The sequence below is a fragment of the Pogoniulus pusillus genome, chromosome 18 (genome assembly GCF_015220805.1).
Source record: "Pogoniulus pusillus isolate bPogPus1 chromosome 18, bPogPus1.pri, whole genome shotgun sequence".
Lineage (NCBI taxonomy): Eukaryota > Metazoa > Chordata > Aves > Piciformes > Lybiidae > Pogoniulus > Pogoniulus pusillus.
Genome location: NC_087281.1, coordinates 17,857,294 through 17,884,296, shown reverse-complemented (window position 1 = coordinate 17,884,296; position 27,003 = coordinate 17,857,294). Strand labels below are relative to the sequence as shown.

The 27,003-nt window shown below is 36.9% G+C and overlaps 1 protein-coding gene across 1 annotated transcript in view; it reads right to left on the bottom strand.

Annotated features, from left to right (window-relative positions):
* Window positions 1-5,501: 5,501 nt before the first annotated feature.
* The window catches only part of RYR2 (ryanodine receptor 2), a 311,345-nt gene continuing 289,843 nt past the window's right edge, over window positions 5,502-27,003 (bottom strand). Inside the window, exons 92-104 of the mRNA XM_064158603.1 lie at window positions 26,046-26,132; window positions 25,308-25,526; window positions 23,366-23,496; window positions 21,704-21,746; window positions 20,699-20,832; window positions 18,087-18,147; window positions 16,763-16,909; window positions 14,559-14,693; window positions 12,144-12,300; window positions 11,627-11,691; window positions 9,524-9,624; window positions 8,132-8,183; window positions 5,502-6,789 (exon numbers count right to left, since the gene is read on the bottom strand). Coding sequence (XP_064014673.1) covers window positions 6,694-6,789; window positions 8,132-8,183; window positions 9,524-9,624; window positions 11,627-11,691; window positions 12,144-12,300; window positions 14,559-14,693; window positions 16,763-16,909; window positions 18,087-18,147; window positions 20,699-20,832; window positions 21,704-21,746; window positions 23,366-23,496; window positions 25,308-25,526; window positions 26,046-26,132 — 1,428 coding nt within the window. The 3' untranslated portion in view covers window positions 5,502-6,693. The remainder of the gene's footprint in view (window positions 6,790-8,131; window positions 8,184-9,523; window positions 9,625-11,626; window positions 11,692-12,143; window positions 12,301-14,558; window positions 14,694-16,762; window positions 16,910-18,086; window positions 18,148-20,698; window positions 20,833-21,703; window positions 21,747-23,365; window positions 23,497-25,307; window positions 25,527-26,045; window positions 26,133-27,003) is intronic.

The following is a 27,003-nucleotide window of genomic DNA, read 5'->3' as shown; positions in this document are numbered from 1 at the left end:
GAAGCCTTCTGCTTCTTCAGCTTTCTCCCAGAACTGACTATGGGGCTGCAGCGGTTTATTATTTTGGGGTGGTGTTTTTAGTTACAAGCCTCTAGAGTTCCTAGTGAGTAAATCCCTGAAATATTTATATACTACTGCTGTGGTTTGGGAGTTTCCCTCCCCTCCACTTGGAATCACCAGGCTACCTCAGACGTCTGGAAGTTAATATGAAGCTGTATTTACAGGATGGCACATATTTATGAGCATATATACACAACATATACAGATATTCACAGTTATATATGTTAGAAGTAATACAGAAATTCAAAACCTCTCCCAATCAGCAAGACTGCCCAGGAGGGCTCCCACCTAACCCCTTCTTCCCACCCATCCCTTATGTCAGCAAGCTTACATGATTAATCTTTGCAGAGAAAGCAGGTGTGAGATGCCAAAAGCTACAATGGAAACTACAATGCTTCTAGCTCAAATACTAAATTCAGAGAGAGAAAGGTATACTGGAAAAGCTACAATGCTGAATAAGCTATGAGACAGAATCCTGAGCAGCTCTACTGATTGAAGGGCAGGCTATACTTATCCTATCCAATTGGCCAGCAAAACCCCTGAGGTGCACAGAGAGCAGAGCTGGTCAGCTGCCATCCCGAAAGGCAGGCGTCCCCAGTGTGGACCAGCACCTGTTACACTGGTGAGACTGCTGCCACTCGCAGCTCTCAGTGTGTGCCTGTTCAGAATTGTGTGACGAGTGGCCAGCACGTGCCAGAAGGCCAAACCAACAAAAATCAAGGTCCTCCTTTATTTGGTAATTTGTTACATAATGACTTTCCCTACTGCCCATGCACATTGTTGGCTTCAGTGGTCGTGCAACCCCCTTGCACTGGGAGCCTTCATCATCTTCAGCTCCCTCTGCAGCTGGTTGTCCTCTGTGAAGCCTTTTAAGGTCATTACTGCCTCCACACAATGTTTAACCAATCCCACACTCCAGCCCCTGTTGCAGGCTCTGTTTTCCTTAGTTTTATCACTCACTTGAGAGCTCATAGGCTCTGTTCTTCCCAGGCCTTATCTCTAGTAACCTGGCAACTATTGGCCTATTGCCCTAAGTCTGATCAGCCACATATTAATTCTTCCCTCTTACACTGACAGTTTTTCATTAATTAGGAAAAGGAAAAACCAAAACTACTAAGAGGCAATGGAAGGATGCAGATGGAGGTGGAGAGAAAAGGACATCTAAATTGCTTAACATTAAAATGTCCACTTATATTTTTTTCTTCAGAATAACCATTTACCGCTAGAATGAGACAAAAAGTCTCTGAGTTTAATATGGAATCAACACTTTCTATTAGTGTACTAATGTAATTAGGTTAAGGAAATACATGATGCTGATTTGGAGTTTTCTAATTAAGAGAAGCCAAAAAAAACCTTGAGAATAAATTTGTACTAATGTCAAATGACAGTGAAATTCAATTTATTTATTTTCTAGTCATATGCCTTCAGGAAATACTAACAATAAATTTTGAAATGAGTTCTTGTCTTGAAAAAACAAAGGGGAAATAAAAGTTTCTGCTCCATTAAACTTGTGTTTGTTGTATGACTCTCATAAATGTACTTTGCAAGGCCAATATTTTCATTGTGTGACTCTCATAAACGTACTTTGCAAGGGCAAAAGTTTGACAGTGGTTTTTGCAATGAATTTTAAGATGGTGACAATCTGTACTTGTTAAAAAACTACTGGAGACTTTAAAACCTGCATGTTCTTTTCAGACGTACCCAGCAGGTATGCAGTGATAGTAACGTGATAGGTTACAGGAGGATTTTTAGGGAAGCAGGGGTAAAGGCCATAACAGCTGACAGGGAACAATGTGCTTCATAATAGTCTTCTGTTAGAAGCACCAGCACTTCTGTTAGCATTTCAATCTCTTAAAACAAGCACAGAACCACAGCCTCACATTGAAATTAGATACTGAGACAATTGCCTTCTGAGGGGAGGTGTTTCATTCCTTTTCATGGATGAATGCCATAACATTTACATCTCAGATTTATTCTCAACACTTTTGAGAACTTAGGAACTATTTCCAGGTAAAAATATATGTTACTCCTGTGTTTAAAGTCTTTTCCATTACTGTGTTTAATCCCAGCCTATTTTGATTAAAAAAGAAAAGAAAAAAAAAAAAAAAAGAGAGAAACAAACCAACCCCAAACAAACAAAAAGAGCAAATAAAGCACTTATACATACTTATAGTATAGCAGATACACAATACCTACAATAACCTACAATAGCAGAGTGATTGTACTACAGCTGACTAAATGGGCACAAAGCCAGCATCTTGTATCCAGAATGAATTGTCCTCATAAGTGAATCCTTAGGGAAGAATAGACTCATAGAATCAACCAGGTTGGAAGAGACCTCTGAGATCAGTAACACATTTCATGTCAGCCTTTAACAGAATCCAAGAAATCTTCCTTGACTGGGACACTTGGGTGTCCTCTTCTGCAGAGATGAAATGGGAAAAGCTTCAAGAGTAACCTGTTCCAGTGCCACACTCCTTCCTAGTGAAAAGGTCTTTTCCTGTTGTCCAGACTTCAAACTCAGAACCCATTACTGGAATCATAGAATCATTGCACCATGGAATTGTCAGGGTGTCATGGAGGCAGGGAATTAATGTGACTGAGTCAGGAATGATAAAAATAGAATTATTTAATTTTCCTGGAATCCTGCCCCCAGACTATATACAAAACTTAGTTTAGGTTTATTGGCAGATTCAGTTTGATTGGGAATTTCTTTTAAAAAAGGTTATTATAGACAAATTTAGTGATTTAAGAACTCAGGAAATGGAAAAGGCTAAGCTATAAACACATCTTTACCCCACTATCAATCAGGCTGAAGCAGAGAATTAAGGGAACAGCGAGTCTTACACACAGGTGAGATAGGTATTCAATAGCGATCTCTTGCTGGATTTCTCTGCAGGAGCAGCCTTCTGACATTGCAGGCAATATCCACTAGCATATGTCCATGCAGTAGAAGCCCAAGGTGAGTGGCAGAGCCACCAAACTCAGAAATATCTTGAGCACTTCTTCCATGAGTGTAATGATCATGGAATGATTCTGTCTCAACAGTGACAGGGGAGACCCAAACTATTAGCGCCTTACCAGCTCGGAAGTCTGAGAGTGGCTGGTCCAGATGCCACTGGCAGCTCTCTCAAAGGACCCTAGGCTCTCAAAGGAACCTGCAGGAGGGTGGGGGAAAGAAGGAACTTGGGTAACCCAGTACACAGGGTTGGAAGGGACCTCAAGGATCATCTATCTCCAAGCTCCCTGCCATAGGCAGGAACACCTCACACTAGATCAGGTTGTCCAGGGCCCCATCCATCCTGGCCTTAAAAACTTCCAGGGATGGGGTTTCCACCACCTTTCTGGACAAGCTGTTCCAGTGTCTCATCACTCTCATGGTGAAGAACTCCTTTCTAACATCCAATCTGAATCTACCCACTTCTAGTTTTGCTAAATTCCCCCCAGTCCTATCACTACTCAACATCTTAAGTCCCTCACCAGCTTTCTTGTAGATCCCCTTAAGATACTGAAAGGCCACAATAAGGTCTCCTCAGAGCCTTCTGCTCTGCAGACTGAACAGCCCCAACTCTTTCAGTCTGTCTCCATAGGAGAGGAGCTCCAGCTGTCTGATCATCCTCGTGGCCCCTCTCTGGACACACTCCAGCACACCCATATCCTTCTTGGAATAGAGTTCCAGAACTGGACACAGTACTCAAGGTGGGGTCTCACCAGAGTGGAGCAGGGAGGGAGAATCACCTCTCTGAACCTGCTGGCCACACTTCTCTTGATGCAGCCCAGGATTTGGTTGGCCCTCTGGGCTGCAAGTGCACACTGGCAGCTCATGTTGAGCTTCTCATCCACCACTACCCACAAATCTCTTTCCTCAGTGCTGCTCTCAAGCCAGTCACTGCCCAGCCTGTATCAGTACTTGAGATTGCCCTGACCCAGATGCAGGACCTTGATTCTCTTGTCAATGTTAATCTCTTTTGATACAACAACTAAAGCAGTGAATTGTCTATATTGGTAAGCTGTGTTGGTATGATTGCATTACTTATTTTACTGAGGGGTTTACAACACAAAAAGTCAGAAAACTTGTGTCTGACACAGTAAGTTCAGTAATTTAGAATAAAATCTAAGAATTTCCTTCAACTTTGTCTATGTCTAATCTAAATTAAACAGCATTAACTTGGACTCTAAAGTCTGCATCCTGTAGTATGTGGCCTGCCTGAAAAATATCCTGTGAAAAGAGCATATCAATATCAGAAACCACATGAGTAATGGGAAAGGCATACTTTTAAATCAAACCAGTCTCCTGTGATGTACTACTTTTTCTCATTTCAAAGTAAGTTTTTTTCCTCAGATTGGACATGTTAAGAAAAAGCCTCTCAAATGCAATTTTGCACACTGAACTATACAGGAAGTTTCAGGGACTCAGAGAAAGTCTACAGTTATTGCAAAGGGAACTGCAAGATCTGCCAAAACCAGTTCCTGTTCTTTTTGAGCAGGGAAGATGAATCTTTCATTCTCTTATTAACTAAAACTCAGGTGTAGGAACTTGCTTATGTGAAAGCCAAAGAAAAATTGAGATTTTTTTTTCATGTTTAAAATGAAAGTTTTTTCATCACCATATAACCTCTAGATCTGATTCTGAAAGACTCTAGTGTTTAAGATTGGCTTCACATATATTTGTTAAAACAGTATACTAGATTCAACAGCTAAGATGCCCTAGAAGCTTTGTGACGTGACACCTGAGGTTAAAGAAATGTTGCTTTTATTCTGCTATTTGCTTATTAAGTCCAGTTGAATTCATTTCCAGAACAAAAGGATCTTGAAATATCAGTCAGAATAGTTAATATTTCTCAGCAAAGTGTGAAGAAACCACAATACTGTTCTCACCTTGTGGGCACAAAAAGGAATGTCAGTGCAAACTCCAAACTGTGCCAAACAGCGAGGAAACAAAACTGGATGAATATTCCAGACCGGGTGGAGGTGGCTTAAAACCCAATTACAAGCCGTAGCAGCAGTACCTGAGCCTTCTACCATCACCAGCCTGCCGAGCTTTCGGCCTCAGTTACTGTAGGAAATTTGAGATCATTTCACCAGAATCCTCATCCAGATCCCAATTTCAATAAGCAATATTAACAAGCTGCTGTACCAAAAGCCTGGCTTTTAAGAATAATTGAGGATATTTTTAAAATATTAATTCAATTATATTTCACTTTGTTATAACTTAACATTAATAGAGCCAATTAATTGTATTGTGAAAATGTACCCTGTGAAAAAAAGAGGTGCAACAACACAACAGCAAGACATCCAGGACAAAAAAAAAACCAAACCCAAAAACTTTCATCAAGCATTTCAGAAAGCTTAATCCTGTTTTGAAGTGGATATAAATACTTCAGGGATTAATAAAGAGACTTCATAACAAAGACCTCAAATGATACAATAACCAGCTTGAATCCATTCTGAATTTCTCTTTTTATTTGTAAAGACTGGCATTACAATTGAAAAGGACTCAAAATGGAGTGATGTACACATCATTGGTGCAACTGATGAAGTCCCTGAATGGATATTGCTTCAGCTTTGCTTTTAAAAAATAATTGAACGAGAAAATCTTCAGCTCCACTATTGATCACAGGTGGCAGAAATGAAAGAAAGTAAAAGAAAAGAAACCAAAACTACAGTCAAGTTCATAACATATACATCGTTAGCTGATGACAGTTGTCCAGATGTACAAGAAAGCCCACAACACTTTATTACTATGGATATAATTATTGTGAATGTTTTTCAAGTTGATCAACTCTCTTCTGAAGGTTGTTGTTTGTTTGTTTTTATTGTTTTAAACTTGCATAATAAACATGCAATGAAACAATTTTTGTTAAAGTGTTTTTGCAGTTGTCTCGTTTTCATACAAAGATTTTATAAAGTTGCAGTGTTGTATCAGAGCATTACCAAAATAAGAGCAAAAGCTAGAGAGGAAGGTAAATGTGAAATGAAGTTTATGACAATAACCTAAACTTGTCCTGAGACACTCCAGTCTTACTAAAAAGATGTGCACAATCAAATCACTTCCTCCCAAAACAACCCAAACCACAAAATAAATATTAACTTTGAAGAAGGGTAAGACAAAGGGGGGAAAAAATGGTGTCATCATGCACTCATCTTCTGCATAGGTCAACCCACATATAGTAAGGCACTATTTCCCAGAACTTAGTGTCCACAACAATCTTTTACAGTGCTCTGCAAACTGCATATAGTTCCTTTCAGGATGATGAAATAAACAGATTGAGTGAGTGTTGCTACCATGTCACCCCACGTGTGATCTTACAGACAAGGGCATCATCTGGCAGTTTCACAAATAAGCTGTCTCAAGTCTCTTCTTATGTGTGCATGTTATGAATAGGGATATCTTTTGCATGTGCAAGTGGTTGGTGTGTTTTCCAGAGTTGCTGTTACTTTTCATTGTTCTTTACTCCAGTGCTCTCAAAGCAAATACACAAGAAAATAAAAGAGCAGCTGGGCCATTAAAAACAGAGCTTTGGTGCTCCAAAAAGCACACATATTTGGGCATTTAAGAAACCTCTTAGATATTCCCAAAAGGGGTGGGGGGGAAAAAGGGATGTATTTTTGCCTGGAACTCCTCATCTCTGCTTAGTTGAGCTGGTCTTCATATTGTTTTCGGAAGCAATCACCAGCAGGAAAAAACTCCCAGCACCGTTCTTGATACATTTTCCATACGTAGGATTCCTGAAAGAAACACAGTTTAAATAATTTAACTTGATACATAGAGAAATCACCAACCATTACTTTATTTTTTAACTTTTCCCTCATTTCTATACTCTTATGATTCTGTGCACATCAGGTTGTCGCTTTATCGAGCTACAAAATCATGTTTATGATTTTAATCATTTCAGAGTAGCTTTCAGATTTTTGTCACCTGGTCAAAACACACAGAAGAGGACCAGGTAGTTCAGTTCTTATTGTACATCCTAAAGCACTGTAAAGCTCAATTAAAAATGGTAGCAAGACAAACACCAGGCCAAGCAGAATATTTTCTGACATAGAAAATAAAAGTTACATAGTGAGAGGTACCAGTGGTAAAACAAAATCGTTTGTAGAAATCTGTCTTTAGGGCATGTAGCTGGAGACACTGCATGCCAATAAAAACTAAACTAAAAAATATACACTTTGAAAGAAAAACATCTTTTAATATGAAATTCTCAGATGACAAATGGATGTTCAAAAACCACAAAGCAAATTGACAAAATCTGATACTTGACAAGGGTGGGAAAACTTTTGCAAAGAAGATTATTACAATTGCCCAGTACATATATCAGAGTTCAAAATGCGTAAGCTACACAGATTTGCAGCAAATTATTCCTCTGATCCAAATCTGCAGGGCTATGTGTATGCTTTTGCTGTCTTCTGGTCTGCAGCATAAGGATATTTGCTTAGTCAGCTGTGAGACTGTCACTAGATAAATAAAAGTTGCCTAAGTTTGATACTATTTTTTACTGACTTTTAAGTATACTTAAAGCAAGAATCTCAAGGAAGCACCAGAACAGCAGCAAAGTTGTTCAGCAAATGGTTTTATAGAACAGCAAAGAAGCAGCTTCCTGCAAAAACTTTTTTCACAGGTTTCAGTGAGACAAGGTCTTTATTATGTTTTAAAATAGATGCACAAGTTCTTTCATATGGACTTATCCAAGAATTTAGATATAGAAGACTGTATATAAATAACAACAACAATTAAATTAATTAAGACTATTAAGGAAGAAGTAACAGGGAGAAATCAAGTGTTGCTTTCACAGGATGCTTAATGTTCTGCTTCTCATAGGTTTTGTTTATGGTCTGTATTTACATTTTGTGGAAGTAACAATTTAAGAATAACAGCTCAGTAGGAAAACAGGAATAGGAAATATTACAGAATTGATAATCTAACAGTGCTAAGAACTGCTTAGAAAATTAAGAATTAAGTTACAGATCACATTGATTAGAATACTGTTAGTTTTACAAAGCTTGAATGATTTTTGTTTTAGAATCAATCTTATTTACTAACTATTGACAGTCATAGAATTATTCAACCTACCTGTCCTGTGTGCTCTGTTTCATCTTTGTTAATAAGATACATCAGAAAAAACCTACAAGTAAAGATAGAGCTACTGTGAAAAGAGTATTTGGAAACATTAGGCAACCCACAGAAGGATGGATATATTTCAGCACATACAGTGATACTGCTGTTCATGGAGTTACAAGTTCCAGAGTTCTATTTATGGTAATACTCCCAGACATATTAAATATACTTTCCTGGCACTGTTGACATTTGCTCCTCGTTCAATAAAGAATATGCTAAAACGCAAGAGATTCAGTTTCATTTACAGTAAATGGTAACTCAGTTTAAATCAACATTTTCTAAACTTGATCATCTCAAAAATTACAATGGACATTTTCTTGCCCACAAACACCAACTTCGTAGTGGTCTGAGAACATTAATTGGAGCTTTTTGTTTTCCTCTCCTCACAATGAGCAAGAAATCCCGAAGATGAAGAGATTTCTCTTACTGAAATGAAAAGTTGGAGATATTTTACTAGTGAATGGAACTTAAGATCAACATGAGCAGAAAAAAGTCTGTAATTTAGACTATTTCATGTTACTCATGTGGTAAGCAGGGACAAAATCTGACATGATGGCGGTTTTAATGCATTTTGCTTGTACAACCTGTTTTTTTCAAGTGAAAGTTCTCTACAGGGACATTTGACTTCACAGTTTCATTACCTTGTGCACATATAGTGCTAGTTTATAGACACAAAGTTGTGGCACATCCATTGCCTCATGGATGTCACGGATGACAGCATGAGTATAAAATACATCTTAGTACTGGACTTGACAGGAGAGGACAAGTATGATACACTGATTGTTGACCTAAGAAATGGTTTTATTTCCAGATTTATAAAGACTAAGTGTAGTGATTACTCATGCTGTGCTTAGATTTTCCAAAGGTGGACCTGATCCCCTTGGTCTGATCCCTCTCCTCTTTGGCTCCTTCTCCAGTTCCCCTACTTCCCGTTGTCCCAGCCTCTCTTAGCCAGCATCCACGCTCCACTCAAAATACTCTGTCCAGTATTTTTCCTTCTTTTGCTTTACTCCTTTGCTTGTGCATGCTCTTCATCAATCTACAGGCCAGATCACACTGTTCTTCTGCACATTAGAGAACACATTCTATTTTACAGTGCTGCCACAGCCACATACTGAATTCCTGGTTTCCATCTCCTAGCTCACACAAAATTGGTGTGTCACAATCAAGCTGGAAACAAGGTACTTAAATTTATTCTTTTCTTGCTCCCATCACCACAGAATTATATACTCAGACACTAAGTGCACAGCAAAACCAAACAGTACTGACTGACCCATACAAAATAGATAAGCAGGTACTTGCAGAGGCTACAAGGGTTAGCAAAGAATTAATTTTTGCTGTACTCACAAGTAATTGGCCAAATTGTGCTCCTGTAGTGTGTGTGTTTCAAAGCCATGGGGCACTGTATCAAAGTAGTCATTTCCTATTCCACAGATAAAGCACTTTGTCTGAAAGAAAGAATACAGAGTACTTCATCACTAAGAAGTCACCTTGAGTGACCTGTTCTAGTGGGAGGTGTGATCCCTGATCTTTAAGATCCCTTCCAACTAAACCATTCTATGATTCTATATATAACCTTAACCCATTTTGAGAAAAGGTCAATAAAAATGTAATAATTGTATTGAAAAAGGCAATGTACAATACGTGCTGGGGGGGTGGGAAGAAGGCTTTTCTTTTAATGGTTGAGACTGGATACTTCAGCCCAAACCCTGTGATCAAAGTTTAACTACCATCAGAACAGATTCTTACTGCTTTAAAAAGAAATGTTTAAAAATATCTATATTTTCCCTCTGTAAATGAACAGATATCAGAAGAAAGAATGGCAAACAACAGTCAAAGCTGGTATTTTTTTTCCTTTAACACAAGTAGTATTCACTGTAACATATTGCAATGTTTACTTCAGTGCCTGTTGCGCTCATCTATCTGAAATTGAATATGCTCCAAGCTTGTATTACAAAACACAGTAGGTTTGCAATGTTTAACTGAGTTTTTCCAGTCATATTTGAGTGGCAGAATAGAGAAACACCAACTATGGTCTACTTTCATGTGTAGATTAACCAAAGACACATGGCAGGTGGGACTCCCCACCCCCCATATGCAAGGTTCTGACGGACCCTGCACAAAGGGCAGAGGCTTGCTGGGTGCTGATAACGAGCAGCCCCGGACATTAGCTGGTGCCTCCAGGCTCAGAAGTCCTTGTGTTGCTTGGAGAACTCGACCCTCCCACTAGTTAAGAAACTGACCACAGCAAAACTGGCAGGGTGTAACTGGAGTCCTGCTATGGAGAGAGTGGGCTCTCTTCACACAGAAGCAGCCTGGCAGGCAGAACTTCTCCCCTTAGACTGGCACCTATCAAATCATTCCTCCCCCCAACTTGGTGAACGTATATGTATACACCTTGGGTACCCCTGGGGAGACCTTCCTTTTCTGAGTGTGTGCACATTCTGGTTTGTCTCTCCAAACAGTTTAATTAATTAGTTGTGCAACAGTATTTCCCCAACTGACATGTGAATCTGTAATTGGATTTAACTGGAAGGAGAGCAGATCAATGGCAACAAATCCACAGTTTTCAGGTGGTTGTTGCTGTCTGTTTTGTGGGTGTCTCCACGACAGAACATCAGACCAGTGATGAACTGTTACTATGACAATATTAACAAACTTGTGTTAGAAACAGCTACTGTAAAGATCCAAAAGACTTATGTAGTCACAGACATGTAATTCATTAAAATACACAGCAACCTACAAAGCTTTTTCTTGATCAAAAAAATACAGAAATTAGGCAAAAAATTCATGAGAAAATCAGCTGTTAGACGGTCTTCCTGAATTTTTGTTAACAGTGGCAGAAAAAACTTACCACACTTGATCTGGAGGTATTAGAAAAAATATATTAGGAATTGACAAAACAATGCAAACTACGCTTAGAGCAGAATATTAGTTCAGGCAATCTGGGTTTGTGTCCTATTCAAAGGGACTTTGCAAGGTGGCAGCTAGTACCTGTTAAAGCATAGCATGGCACTTAGTGCCATGGTCTAGTTGACTGGCTAGGGCTGGGTGCTAGGTTGGGCTGGATGATCTTGGAGGTCTCTTCTAGCCTGGTTGATTCTATGATACCGCTTTCACAAGAGGCACCAAAGAGTGGTAAATGCTGTTCAAAACCCTGCTGCTAGCAGTTGTCCTAAAATTGCCTGAAGAGAATTTTACTGGGTACTAACAGAACCACTTATGTAATTACTTATATTTTAAGATATAAAAAACATATCTTATTTATTTGAACTGAGATGTGCAAGTGGAACATCATCCAGGACACTGTATGGTACTGAACCATCCACACAACTGCATTTCCCACTTAGTATAAAAAAAATTATCCACCAGTTAGATCACATTTTGATTGAAACCAGATACTCATGGAACTTGAAAATAGGGTACAATTCAGCTACTGGATGTTCTTACCTCCATGTCTTCCTTCACTTGCTCTTGCTGATCTCTTAATTCACCAAAAGCGTCGATAATTAAACCTAGGGTTTAAGTTAAAATGATAGTTCATGTTCAAGAACAGAATTGTCACAAAGAATATTTGAAAATGCAAGGATGACTCCAACAAAGAATATTAAATGAGAATCTTGTGCAGAAATAATACAAGCCAATATGTATTCTAAAGACCATAAAACCAACTCAATACATGAAGAAAAATGAGCAAGTCAAAAAGTGTCTACCAGTAACATGGCCAGCAGCACTATTTGGAATAATAAAACAAGGACAAGCAGACTTCTGGTTTATTCACAGTGCATGAAGACACAGGTGGTTGTAGAGTGATGAGGGCTGGGGGTGACTTACTATCAAAGTCTGTGCTCCACAATCTATCTTGGTATCCTGATTGCCACTTAGGTGCATAATTACAGTAGCACTAAGACTACTAATATGCGGCTAAATAACACTTTCAGTCTCACCATGGATTACAAAGACATACCTTGAATAATTGCAAGCAGGATGACAATCACAAAGAAGAAGAAAGTGATGTCAAAAATAATCCGATAGATTTCATATTCGTCTCCTGCTGGATCCTCTATTTCATCACCAATGCCCCCACCTGCACGTACTCCAACGTACATGTGAAACATGTAGCACTAGAAAACACAAAACAAGAAGGGGACAGAAACTTGTCTGCAGTTAAATGTAAAAATACCCATTGCTACAAATTCAGTAATTGGCAGAACTGTTTTATTCTCCTAGCAACCATATTATGTCAAGTAATTTTTTTCTAGCAGGGTTTCTTTGAGCTTATGTATACTCCAGAGGGAGGTGAAATGATGCTATGCAGCTAGAGCTGCACTATTTCATGTTCTATCATTATGTGCCATTCAAAATGATGATCAAAGGTTCAACTACTTTAATTGCAGCAGTGCACCACGATTTGGGTACAAATGCTTGAGTACTGTGCAAACAGGAAGTACTATTGCTGCTGTAGTAATCTCCTTTTCCATTTTCCTAGCTCAAATGTTGGCGTTTCCAACAAAAACTAAACAACAAAACCCAGCAAAACCAATCAAAATCCCACTGAGGATGTTTATGCAGAAGACAGGGTAATGACAGAAAATATTTGAGTCTAAGACTGCGAAATTACAATGTGTAAAGTGTAAGAGATCTCTCAGTCCAATTATGAGGGATTCTGAAAAATGCAAAATTTCAGTTTATCATGCTGTAATTTAACATAAAATGAGGGTATCACTCTCAGAATTTTGGAGAAGAGGATTGCTTATTTTACTTTAAGTAGATTTGCAAACTACAAGTCCAGGTTTCTCACTCCCTATCAAAATGTAGTGATGACAGTAACTCCTAAAACCAAATCACAAAACTTCTAATCTAACCAATCCATTCTTTGATTTTCAACACATTTCCAAAACCCCTTGATAAGAAATTGATGTAGTAATATGTGATGCTGAGTGACTGAAAAAAAACCCACATAACTTTTAGATATAGTCTTTATTTCAGCATTGAAAGTCAATCATTTACTAAGTGAGTGAATGCTGTGTTAATAAGTTTTAGAAGTTATTCTTCTATTTCTAAAATGAAAAAGTACAGAGAATAAAACAAGGCTTACTACCTTTACAAAAGATAATCCTGCTGTTATAGCATATCACTTATTTTTATTAATATTAATTTCATATTATATTAATTCCTGACTCGTTTAGGAATTTATTCCTGACTCTATTACAAAAGATACTCCTGTTGTTATAGGATATCATTTATTTTTGTTATTATTAATTTCATGTTATATTAATTCCTGACTCATTTAGGAATTAATTCCTGGCTCTTTTACAGAAGATAATCCTGATGTTATAGCATATCAGTTATCATTATTAATATTAATTTCATGTTATATTAATTCCTGACTCATTTAGGAATTTATTCCTGACTCTATTACAAAAGATACTCCTGTTGTTATAGCATATCAGTTATCATTATTAATATTAATTTCATATTATATTAATTCCTGACTCATTTAGGAATTAATTCCTGGCTCTTTTACAGAAGATAATCCTGATGTTATAGCATATCAGTTATCACTATTAATATTATTTTCATATTATATTAATTCCTGGCTCTTTTACAGAAGATAATCCTGATGTTATAGTATATCAGTTATAATTATTAATATTAATTTCATATTATATTAATTCCTGACTCATTTAGGAATTAATTCCTGGCTCTTTTACAGAAGATAATCCTGATGTTATAGCATATCAGTTATCACTATTAATATTATTTTCATATTATATTAATTCCTGGCTCTTTTACAGAAGATAATCCTGATGTTATAGTATATCAGTTATAATTATTAATATTAATTTCATATTATATTAATTCCTGACTCATTTAGGAATTAATTCCTGGCTCTTTTACAGAAGATAATCCTGATGTTATAGCATATCAGCTATCATTATTAATATTAATTTCATATTATATTAATTCCTGACTCATTTAGGCATTAATTCCTGGCTCTTTTACAGAAGATAATCCTGATGTTATAGCATATCAGTTATCACTATTAATATTAATTTCATATTATATTAATTCCTGACTCATTTAGGAATTTATTCCTGACTCTTACAAAAGATACACCTGTTATTATAACATATCACTAAACAAATATTATTAATATTAATTTCATATTATATTACTTCCTGACTCATTTAGGAAACTCGTTTTGACTCTGGTCGAAATTGTGCTCCAAGCAGAGTCCACTATGAGATCAAAGTTGTTCTGAGCTTCACTCAGGTCAATACAACCTCTCAAGGAAGGAAATTGCCTAACTTCTCCATTGCTGTATAATGATGTGAAGGGAAACAAGTTTAAGAACAAAAGAAAGCCAAATAAGACTTACTGTTAGCATATCATCACATTTCATGTCTGGCATATCACCATCTTCACTCTTGTTGTAGAACTTGCGGAAAAAATTGAAAGCCACTACTGTATACAAGTATACTACTACTGCCAGCAATCCCACTGTTAGGACAAGCTGGAAGACAAAATTGGAGAGTGAAAGCAATGCCACCAAGGAATTGCACTATACAGTTTTCTTTGCCAAAAGAGAAGGAAAGCAACGATAATCTATATGTGCTACCAGAAGGACAATTTTTTTACTTTTTCTCTCTCTCTTTACATATCTTTTCAACATTTGAAAAAATATCACCATATTTTCATGTAGAGACTCACTTCTTTCATTTGGAAGGAAAATCAGGCTTCAGGAACACAAATTTTATAAAATCCAGTGGGCACATACAAAGTCAAACACTTCAGCAGAATCATACAAAACTCATCAGACAAAAAAAAAAGAATCTAAAAGTTTATTATGTAATGATAATAATACTACTATTTCATATCACCTACTATATGTAATTGAAATACAGTATTTCTACTACTGAAATTAATTAATACTGAAATACTACTGAAATTGTATTTCTACTACTGAAATTAATACTGAAATACTACTGAAATTGTATTTCTACTACTGAAATTAATTAATACTGAAACACTACTGAAATTGTATTTCTACTACTGATATTAATTAATACTGAAATACTACTGAAATTGTATTTCTACTACTGAAATTAATTAATACTGAAATACTACTGAAATTGTATTTCTACTACTGATATTAATTAATACTGAAATACTACTGAAATTGTATTTCTACTACTGAAATTAATTAATACTGAAATACTACTGAAATTGTATTTCTACTACTGAAATTTATTAATACTGAAATACTACTGAAATTGTATTTCTACTACTGAAATTAATTAATACTGAAACACTACTGAAATTGTATTTCTACTACTGAAATTAATTAATACTGAAATACTACTGAAATTGTATTTCTACTACTGATATTAATTAATACTGAAATACTACTGAAATTGTATTTCTACTACTGATATTAATTAATACTGAAATACTACTGAAATTGTATTTCTACTACTGAAATTTATTAATACTGAAATACTACTGAAATTGTATTTCTACTACTGAAATTAATTAATACTGAAATACTACTGAAATTGTATTTCTACTACTGAAATTAATTAATACTGAAATACTACTGAAATTGTATTTCTACTACTGAAATTAATTAATACTGAAATACTACTGAAATTGTATTTCTACTACTGAAATTAATTAATACTGAAACACTACTGAAATTGTATTTCTACTACTGAAATTAATTAATACTGAAATACTACTGAAATTAATTAATACTGAGATAATTCTGTTTACATCTGTGAAATCACACACAAAGCTAACTGTTCCTAGTATTTTAGTATCTACCACAGAGAAACAGCCTCAATTACCCTACTGCTCAACTGCAGCATCATTAAAAATTTTCCTTGAACTTTGTGGATCGTAGCTGGAAGTGAACTGCAATGTTTTGCAAGTTGGTATTTTACTTGCAAAACTGCTAGAGCCAAAAGCTTCCTTATCAGAAATAATGCCCACTTACTCCATAGATAATCTTCTAAAGCTTCAGGGCTTTAGAATTTAAAATTTCTAAAAGGTAGAATACTTAATTAACTTTTGCTTCAGGCATAGATTGACTGTCTCACTTTTCCATTCCTTTAAGAAATTAGAACTAAGAATTTTTAAAGTTCTGCTATTTAAGAGCAAAGAATGCATCATATTGATTCTGTAACTTGTAAAGACACAATACTTATTCCATAAACTAAACTTAGTTTGTGATTAAAGAAGAGATTTCTTATCCAAGAGCTGAATTTCTCAAACAGCCCCTGCATAGAAGAGTAACTGAGTCTCAGGTGAACCATTCTTTAGATGGATCTTACAAATTAAACAGTAACTCTATGAAACATTTTGAGGTAACAGCTAGGGATTGTCACCTAACAGCTAGAGATTGTCATGTGTCATAGTCCTTTTCTGATGCTTATCCATTCCATTGGCCAGCTTCCCTACTGACCCAGGTTATAAATCCTATGGCAAAAGAACAGTTCTGTTGCCAATCTGCAGAGCTGCTGAATTAAGTTGTGATGTGATCTTTCCTGTGTGTAAAAGCTGAAAAGAGATGACAGTGGATACCTGTTTGCCATTGTGGGTCACTGATGACAGGATAGTTCGTAGGGTCTTGAATCCCATTGCAATATCAAGGAGATGAGCAGCAAAGAAAAAATTGTTGTAATGGCCAAGGACTGACATGGTCATGTACCACGCTAGGTAAAGGAAAGACTAACAGAAAAAATAAGTACATCACAAAATAAAACTCATGGCCATTATCCTTAACTTAATTCAAAACACTAAGGAAAGGCAGAGATTGCTTGAATAGGTTTTTCTTTACATAGAAAACAATATGATTTTTTTTACATAGAATTTGCTAGAGATTGTTGAGAAAGTTCTCTTTGCACAAAAATATGAAATCAGCAAACACAAGACATGGTCAAAACTGACATACTCTAAATTTCAGTTTGTAAGAACTATCTTTAAAATTGCTAAATCCTCATTTGTTAATGTTTCTACTGTTGAAAAGTTTTTTAATGTAAATTATTTTTTCTTTTGGAATTCCTAAATAATTACTTAAAATTTCTAAAATTCACTTAAAATTTCTTGTTAGCCACCTTAAGCCTTAAGGTGGTCAACAAGAAATTAAAGGACTGCAAGCAACAAAAGTAATTTTATGATTAACTCAAACTAATAAAACTACTACATAAACATAAAAGTATAAAGTATTTTATTAATTAATCTCATCATTTTCTCTGTCATTTGATTTTTCTTGCAGAAGTACTTATTTATAAGAGAAATTATACTTGCTCCCTTCAAAAAAACCCCTAATCTTTAACAAACTCTAACCCTTTACAGATCATGCTTTCTGAAGGCCTGGAGACTTGTCACTCAGTCTTCCTGCCCAAAGTTCAATTTCATTCCCTGGCAGTTCTAGTTCCAAAGTTGTTTGTTCCTCAAGTTTCTTTTTTCCAATAGGCAAGCAATAATCACAAGACTTTTAATCATACAATGAGTGACTTCTTGAACTACAAGGCATTTTAACAGTAAAACTTTTTTATCTTTTGTTGTTGCTTTTAAAGACATTTTGTTTTCTCAAATCCTTAAAAACCAGCCTCTTTCTCTGTCACATCCTACTATACCAGCTTCAGTGACACCAATTGCATCAATTACACATACACTGACTACACCATCATGATTGTGCTTTAGGAATAGGCAAGAATTTATAAAGTTTATGAACAATTACAACATATATAGTCTGTTTTTTTAATTCTACAGTGCAGTACTTTCTCATTGCTCCTGAAAAAAAGCAGTAGTCAGAAGCAGGGTGGGAACTATTTCATGAGTCCCTTTGCAAGAATATAAAAATACATGTGTGTGTATATATATATACACTCTGATAACTTACATTATCAGTGAAAACAACTCCTAATTTCCACATCTGATACTTAACATCAATGGAATTTAACCTGTAAAAATAAACACATTTCATTTTATATCAGAATAGAATAGGAAAATATACAACACAGTCTGTAGGAAGTGTATTGTCAGAGAGACACAGGAGATAACAACTGATCTGTTTCTCCAAATGCTGAAATACATCAGAACTTTATTCTAATTTACACTTTTAACCTGGAATAAATCTGTAAAGAAAAAAAAAAAAAAGAGAGAGAAAGAGACAGAGAGAGAGAAAATCAAATTAAATACTGGTTTGGACTCATCAGACCTAATGCTGATCAATGTCTACAATGTTAGGGTATTTCTTCTTTAATACAATCAAAACTTAACATCATTTTTACACATAAAACTAAGGGTCAAAAGACTCAAGCTGAACTTCCTCCAGAATAGTATAAACACTACATAGATTTAAGTGGAGCTACTATAATTAGCATTATAAAAAGCATTAAATCTACCAGATCAAGGCCTCTACTCCAAACAGTCTACAGTGTATTTCAATTAAGAATTCTTTTTTCCCTGTTAAGTGTATTAGGCTACTTGAATAAAAAGGGAGAAGCAAAAGAAATGTTGTAAAAGTTTTCTGAATTATGAAGGATTTGACCCTTGCTCTCAAATTTATATACAGCACATGTTTCATGCATACATTTTACTTCTATGTAGAAAACACTTAGATGATATAATAACTCATTTCAGGTCAACTTTTTCATCCTTTATTCCCACTGAATTATACTTTTCTGCCTTTACTGATCTTCCACAAGACTATACATTTAGCTGAGTTGTGGTAAAAGAGCACAGTTATATTATTAATGCTCTGTAAAGATAAAAATAGTAGAAGCACAGAGACTAAAGGTGAAAAGAAGACTCTACTATTTAGTTAAATAAGATACAGTAGACTTCAGTTTTCTTATTTACCATTTCATTTTTTGAGGTTTTTTTACCTATACAAAGGGAACAAGTTACTAAGGTAGCAAATCTAAGACTTCTCATAATGTAGCACAAAACTTTAAAATAGTGAACTATTTAAATACATGTTTATAAGCTTAAATATATATACTTTAAACATATTAAAGACTGCATCTATAAGGTGAGTGGCTCTTCCAGACTTTAAATATAACAGTGCACTGACGATTTTCTTATGTGGGGTATCAGTGGATGGGCAGGAGCTTCTGAAGGGACATGGTCACTTGCAAGTAGAGTGGTCCTAGTTTCTTGCAGAAAGACAGAAGGAAGGAAATTCTAGGTTATTTTCCCACAGGAAAGGAAAAGAAAAAGCAGGACCCAGAGGTCAAGGAGACAGAAGAAAAACCTGGCTCGTTTGTATTGACAAAGAAAATGTTGTATGCTGCATCTCCCTTCTGTGTTGAGAAAGGCATTGAGGTATTTGGTCTGGCCTCAGTCTGGATCACGTGAAGCAGAGACACTAGAGTTAGGATCTAAATAAGGTCATAGCATTATTGGTCTTTTTTTCCCCCCAAAGTGGTGCAGTCAGAGTTCAACTCAAGTGTTTTTCCTACATTGTTCTTCATCACACTGCAAAGATGTTTCAAATACCGAATCTGGAGTATGCCTAAGTTTTAGTTTCATAAGTGAACATTTTTGAAACCAGCAAAAAGAGGATTTTGGAAGCACATGAATTTTATGGAAATGGTTCTGTATAATTTTGTCATAGCTGCTTATTTTCCCACGGCATATTCGTCTGTTATAATACAGAATGACTGCTCCAGGAAGAACATTAAAGATTGCTGAGGCTGCAATTTATATATATATAATGTACATAACATGGAATAGACATTAGAAATGTAACAAAACGCTGACCCCTGTAAAATCAGAGCAACTTCCTGTTTGTCTTTGACCTGCCTGCCAGCAGCACCCTCGTTCCTGCTGCTCCTGCTTTGCCATGTGGTCACCCTACCACGTGGTAGGACAACCGCCTCCTGAATCTACCTCCATCCATTGCCATCAATCTGGTTGTAGATATATTTTGTATCTTGTTTCCCTTCCCTATATATTTTTGTAACTCCCCTTACCTTAAATATCTTTTATTTATTGTTAAAGTTTTTTCTTTTCACTTCCAAATTGAAGCAAGACTATTCTTTGGGTGTTTTACCCCTTTTCACTCTCTTCATCTAATTCCTTTTCTTTACAAAGTGGGGAGAGGGGAAAGCATCCTATTATCGTATTGTTCTGTTAGGCTTTGGGCTCCAAGAAGCTTAAACTGGAACCAATACACTATGAAAAGGTGTTTCCAGCCCAGCTGTACTGACACTATCAAAAGACTTGGAATGTGATGCATTTGGGCAGCTTTGCTCTAAACTAAATCTTCATACATTAAAAACAGTGGCATCACACACGTATGTTGTACATAAGGAACATCGTTCACTACATCATTCAATTCAAGAATTGCTGTGTTCTGTAAAGATATACATGAAAGAGCAATGAGAAACCTCAAAGATAATAATAAACCTCAAATGCTTGATTTTAACCTGCAACAGCACCCTCCCTTACCCTGAACAACAACATCTCAGTGAATAAAACAGAAACAAAGCAGAAGCAAATGCTTACACAGCAGATAAGGAGCTATCCTTCTTTGGTTTCTTCTTTTCTCGAGCATCACTGAAATCAAGAGCAGCTTTGTCCATTCCTAGTAACTCACTGATCCTGTCACGGCCATAGAACTCACCATATTTATCCATGACCTAAAGTTAGTAGGAACATCCAAGATAATCAGTTGGGCAGACAGCTGTTTTGGTTTCTGAAGACAGGAGGTTTAGCATAGATCATCTTTTGCATCTGTTTTTTCTCCATCTGTCTTATCAGTCAATAATTTTTTTTTTTGCTCAGTTGCAATCAATTCAATAGAAGCTAGAAATAAGCATCAAAGCTAATACATCCATACTCATTTAATGAAACAGGAAGAGGAAAGTAATCCAGTTAAGGTAGAATAACTAAACCAATATTATCACTGACAAAAAAAACCCAAACAAACAACAACAAAAAAAAAACCCACCCAAATAAAAAACCCCCACACCAAACCAACGCCACAAAAACAACCAACCAAAACCAATGAACCAAAACCACCCATTTTTTTGAATAAGAATCATCCAGGTTGGAAAAGACCCTTGAGATCATCAGATGAATGTATATGATTTGCTGGTCAGTCTAGTTGTCTGATTACACTCTATCTAAACATCTCAGTCTGTCCTATTTTCTTACTAGATTCCTTTCTTAGTGAGAGAATTTCTGTTCTGAGACAAAGCAATTCACAAATGTTGCAATATACATACAAAAAAATTCCATGGAATTTCATGAACATCCTTGAATTTTTGTTCTATACAATAAGCTGAACGTAGAAAAATGTTGAAAGGATAACAACCCAAACCCATAGAAAAATAATTGTAAACATGAGGTAAATAAGGAATAGCAGGCGTTGGAAAATGGGAAACATGGAAATTTACACTGAATCAAAAGGTTTATTTCAAAGAAATACAGCCCATATTTCTTCAAACACAAAAATCACCATGCACTAAAACTCAACTTCATAGATATGCATTTAAAGATAAGCTTTACCTTTCTTTTCACAAATTTGTCCCAGTAGTTATTTGGAAAAGACCTAAGAAACAGAGATGAAGAATATTACATTTTAGTCATGAGAAGGTGCAGCAGTTACTAAGACATCACAAAAAATACAATTTTTTGTTGCTATCACCAGCTAGTAATTTTTCAGGTACTTGAATGAAAGTTGCCAAATGGCATTCAGCCTACGATGCTAATGTGGCTGGAAAAGAGCAGCTGAAGTAATGACTGCAGACAGGGTTCTAAAGCAGTTGGATCACACAGTCCCACCAGATAGAGTCAGGACTTTAAATATATTCCTAAAGGACAGCCTTCATGAGACACTAAAATGATGCAAAGCACAGTTCACCCTCAAATTGACTGCAGTAAGCACTCATAGAGTCATAGAACCAACCAGGTTGAAAGAGACCTCCAAGATCATCCAGTCCAACATATCACCCAGCCCCATCCAATCAACTAGACCATGGCACTAAGTGCCTCATCCAGTCTTTTTCTTGAACACCTCCAGGGATGACCACTTCACCACCTCCCTGGGCAGCCCATTCCAATGGGAAATCACTCTGTGAAGAGCTTCCTCCTAACATCCAGCCGATACCTCCCCCGGCACAACTTGAGACTGTGTCTCCTCACTCTGTTGCTGGTTGCCTATGAGAAGAGATCAACCCCCACCTAGTTACAACCTCCCTTCAGGTAGCTGTAGACAGCAATGAGGTCACTCCTGAGCATCCTCTTCTCCAAGCTAAACACCCCCAGCTCCCTCAGCCTCTCCTCACAGGGCTGTGTTCCAGGCCTCTCACCAGCTTTGTCATCCTTTTCCGGACACGTTCCAGTACCTCAACATCTCTCTTGAATTGAGGAGCCCAGAACTGGACACAGGACTCAAGGTGTGGCCTGACCACTGCTGAGTACAGGGGCAGAATAACCTCCCTTGTCCTGTGTAGAACCCTGCACTTGGCCTTGTTAAATCTCATCCCATTGGCCTCTGCCCACCCATCGAGCCTGTCTAGGTCCCTCTGCAGGGCTCTCCTACTCTCCAACAGATCGATACCTGCTCCTGGCTTGGTGTCATCTGCAAACTTCCTGATGCTGGACTCAATCCTCTTGTCCAGATCATCAGTAAAGATATTGAACAGGACTGGGCCCAGCACTGGTCCCTGGGGACACCACTAGTGACAGCTGCCAACTGCATGTGGCACCATTCACCACCACTCTCTGGGCCCGGCCCTACAACCAGTTCTTGACCCATATCAGAGTGAATCTGTCCAAGCCATGAGCTGCCAGCTTTGCCAGGAGCTTGCTGTGGCAGACAGTGTCAAAGACCTTGCTGAAGTTCAGGTAGACTACACCCACAGCCTTCCCCACATTCACCAGGAGGGTTACCTGCTTTATCACCCTGCTTGCCAAAAGAATTTGTTTTTCTTTTATGGAACAGAAATAATTTTAAAGCAAAAATCTGGAAGTTAATACAATTAAGTAACAGCAAAAAATAACATAACAGATGCCTTTTATTTATATTATTTGCATGATTTATAACCTTGCAAAATATATGTCCCTCACTATTATTTCAGACAAGCTGGATGATCAACTGCATAATTGTGGAGATTGAAGAATAATTCCTTGCAAAGCTATAAAGAGACAAACTAGGTAAAAACTCACTGTGTGTTGATTACAAGTCTATCCCACTGTCCCTTAATATCATCTTCTGAAGGCTGTTCAGTTATGTACAGCCCATCAAACTCCAATTTCCTTGCCACTTCCTTTTCTCTCTTAAAAATAACCAGTGGAACCTGCAGGTTAGAAAAGATACTAGGAATCATTTAAAATGCACTGACATATCTGTAAATGATTCAGAAAAGCTGATTGTTATGAAAAACTAGGTATGAATACTGAACAAAGCACAAGTAGCATTAAAAAAAAGTAAAATAAATTAAGACTTGACAGTTGTCTGGAACCCTGTCAAGATATAGATGCACAAGATCCAGGTCAGTTAGAATTGTGTCACTACACAGTACCACACAGTTGTAAAAAGGTGGCCAAGACCCTTGAAAAGAGATCCTTCAAGTAAAAATAGTTCTGCAGTGCTGTGGAGCTATTACAGTTAGTCAAGGGAAAGAGAGTTACAAAAAAGGGAATAAAATTAAAAAATTAAATGCTTAGAAATTTTACTTCCAAACTACTCATTTGGGAACATACTTTGGGATTTATTGTGTTTGGATGCTCAGAGGTGTTAGAAATTACTTTTCATTTGCTAAAGAATTCTTGAGGTTTCACAGTAGGAAGCAAAGTAGTTTCACAGCAGGGAACAATGAAAGACTGGAAGCAGTGAAAAGAAAAATTCCTTAAATCTCATTCAAGTTCCATATACTTCTGCTCTGTGGTTCTATGCCAGCAGCTAAGACATCTGAGCAGTAAGGATCAGATTTTACTCTCAACTCTCTTTCATGATCTAGATGACATTCACGAGTACATTAGGAGAAGGCAGATGTAACTCATGCTCTATAAAGTGAATATTTCTTAGAAATGTTTTATCAGAAAAAAAAAATAAACCCTGCTCTTCCCTGGATTTTTTTCACATGCCCCCAGAAATTCATACCCTGCATTAGCCACTCTGGCTGCATTACTAGTCAAGACTGGACACAAGTATCTGAAATAACAACAGTTACGAGTACTTATGCAACAGGATGATTTAATTAGATACAATTATCACAGTTCCAATCTTATTTTCAGACAAGTAACTGAGAAAAATATAGGGGATTTCAAGCAGAGCAATCTACAGCAGCAGACATATCATACACAGACCTGGACTTGGAAAGATTTCTCATTTTGAAAGCTCCAAAGACAGAGATGGAAGCCGTCTTATAGAATCATAGAATCAACCAGGTTGGAAGAGACCTCCAAGATCATCCAGTCCAACCTAGCACCCAGCCCTAGCCAGTCAACTAGACCATGGCACTAAGTGCCTCAGCCAGACTTTTCTTGAACACTTCCAGGGATGGTGCCTCCACCACCTCCCTGGGCAGCCCATTCCAATGCCAATCACTCTCTCTGGCAACAACCTCCTAACATCCAGCCTAGACTTCCCCCAGCACAACTTAAGACTCTGTCCCCTTGTTCTGTTACTGGATGCCTGGGAGAAGAGGGCCAATCCCCATCTGGCTACAACCTCCCTTCAGGTAGTTGTAGACAGCAATGAGGTCAGCCCTGAGCCTCCTCTTCTCCAGGCTAAACAACCCCAGATCCCTCAGCCTCTCCTCATAGGGTTTGTGTTCCAGGCCTTCCACCAGCCTTGTCACCCTTCTCTGGACACTTTCCAGCACCTCAACACCTCTCTTGAATCGAGGAGCCCAGAACTGGACACAGGGTTTCAGAATTGGAAAACAGTTAATTCATTAAGGCTAATAATAATGTCTTTCCCTTCTACCCAAAGAATAAATGCAGTTTGAAAACAAGCCAACATACTTTCTGTTTTTGCTTCTCTATCAGAACAGTGTTTCTTCATATGGTCCCTGAATCTGCAATGACTTTTTTCCAACTTAAACTGCTGTGTGGACAAAACAGGTGAGAGCTAGAAGAAAAAACAACAACCAAATTTTCTTACTTTCAAACAGTAATATCCTATGATGCAAAAGAATGAGATGACTGTGTGTAGGATGGCCAAGATACGAAGCGTGGGCTCCATGTAGCCACTGCTTTCTTCCAGGACATAATGCACTGCAATGACCCTCTCATCATCAATTTCTAGGCTGTTCAGCTTGGTATCTTCACCAGCAGAGAGCACAGGAACTTCCTTTTCTTCTGTTACAGCAGAGGTGGAAACCTGTGTAAATCATTTAATCTTAATATTGCAGCTGCATTTCTTTCACAGGATCTTTACACTACTAGAAGATAAGTAGTGTAACTGAAAACAATGATACTAAGGGCAACAGAATTGTGAGGAAAGAAACCTTCTCACATAAAAATGTCCTGAAAAAGTATCTCACAGAGACCCTTTGATTTTGTTATACCAATTAGTGACAGCATGTACTTTCTTCCTTCTTCGTTCTGTCCCTGCTAGCGAACTTGGGCCATGATGAATTTTATCACCTCAAATTCAGGAAAGGGCACAGCCCTCTTGGAAGACACCCAGTCAGTTCCAGACATTCCCACAGGTAGTCTTTATCAGCAGGGCTCTCCCAGAGGCTAATTTGAGCCTGAAGGCTCTAGAGCTCCATTAGCGACACTAACAACACTAACAAAGATTATTAGCGATATTCTAGGCACTTTAAGATAACGTGGCTTCTCCTTGAGTTTTGTTTTTCAGTATACCTCTTGGAAAGTACTATTTTAACAAGTTTACCTTATAGAAAAGCAGGATAAAGTTGATGGCAAAAGCAACAAACAACGCCAACATTCTCATGTTGTAAAAGTTTCGTGCAAAATAATTCTGAAAGTAGAAACAGAACATCAATTCATTTTGTCTAACAGTGACAGCACAATCATTATCAGGCTGTTGCATGGCTCCTTTTTTGGTTGTTTTTTAGGTTATTTTGGTTTATTTTTTTTCTTTCTCATTTCCCTTATGGGATTTTTTAGTAGAATTGCAAATTAAAAATAAATTAAAAAAAAAAAAAGAAGGAAAAATCAAACTTCTTGGGTGATGGACAAATTCCTTCCTACTTCATATATGCAATACTGGATAAAGGACCTTTTGTTTCAGTCTGTGCATAAAGGGATAAAGAGTTTCTAATTGTCTCTTGAATATTTTTCATTATCCTCTCAATACACCTAGAGACAACATAAAGACATCACAACACAATAGTAATACAGAAATCTGCTTTCCCTGTAGCTGATTATTCTTGCATATGGCAAATGGTTACTTTTACCAAGAAACATAAATGTCTGCATGTAAGATTATTGTAAATATTTTTATCTTCTAAAATCTATTGGGCTTTTTCCAGGTCAGCAAAAATTCATCTGCGACCAAAGTACCACAAATAGAAAGCTTCTCTCACATTATGATGCTATCAATAAGACTACAGAAATGTACCTTTTCTCCTTCTGACAATTCAAAAACCTTTCTAGCTTTAATGCTTTAACTCTCACACAAGTGTTCAATTTTTCAGCTCTAACCATAGATGAGTATTAGTGAATTGTTTTGGGGTTTTTTTTAATGGGACTATAAGAAGGGAACTTAGAATCATAGAATCAACCAGGTTGGAAGAGACCTCCAAGATCATCCAGTCCAACCTATCACCAATCCCTTTCCAAATCAACCAGACCATGGCACTAAAAGCCTCATCCAGTCTTTTCTTAAA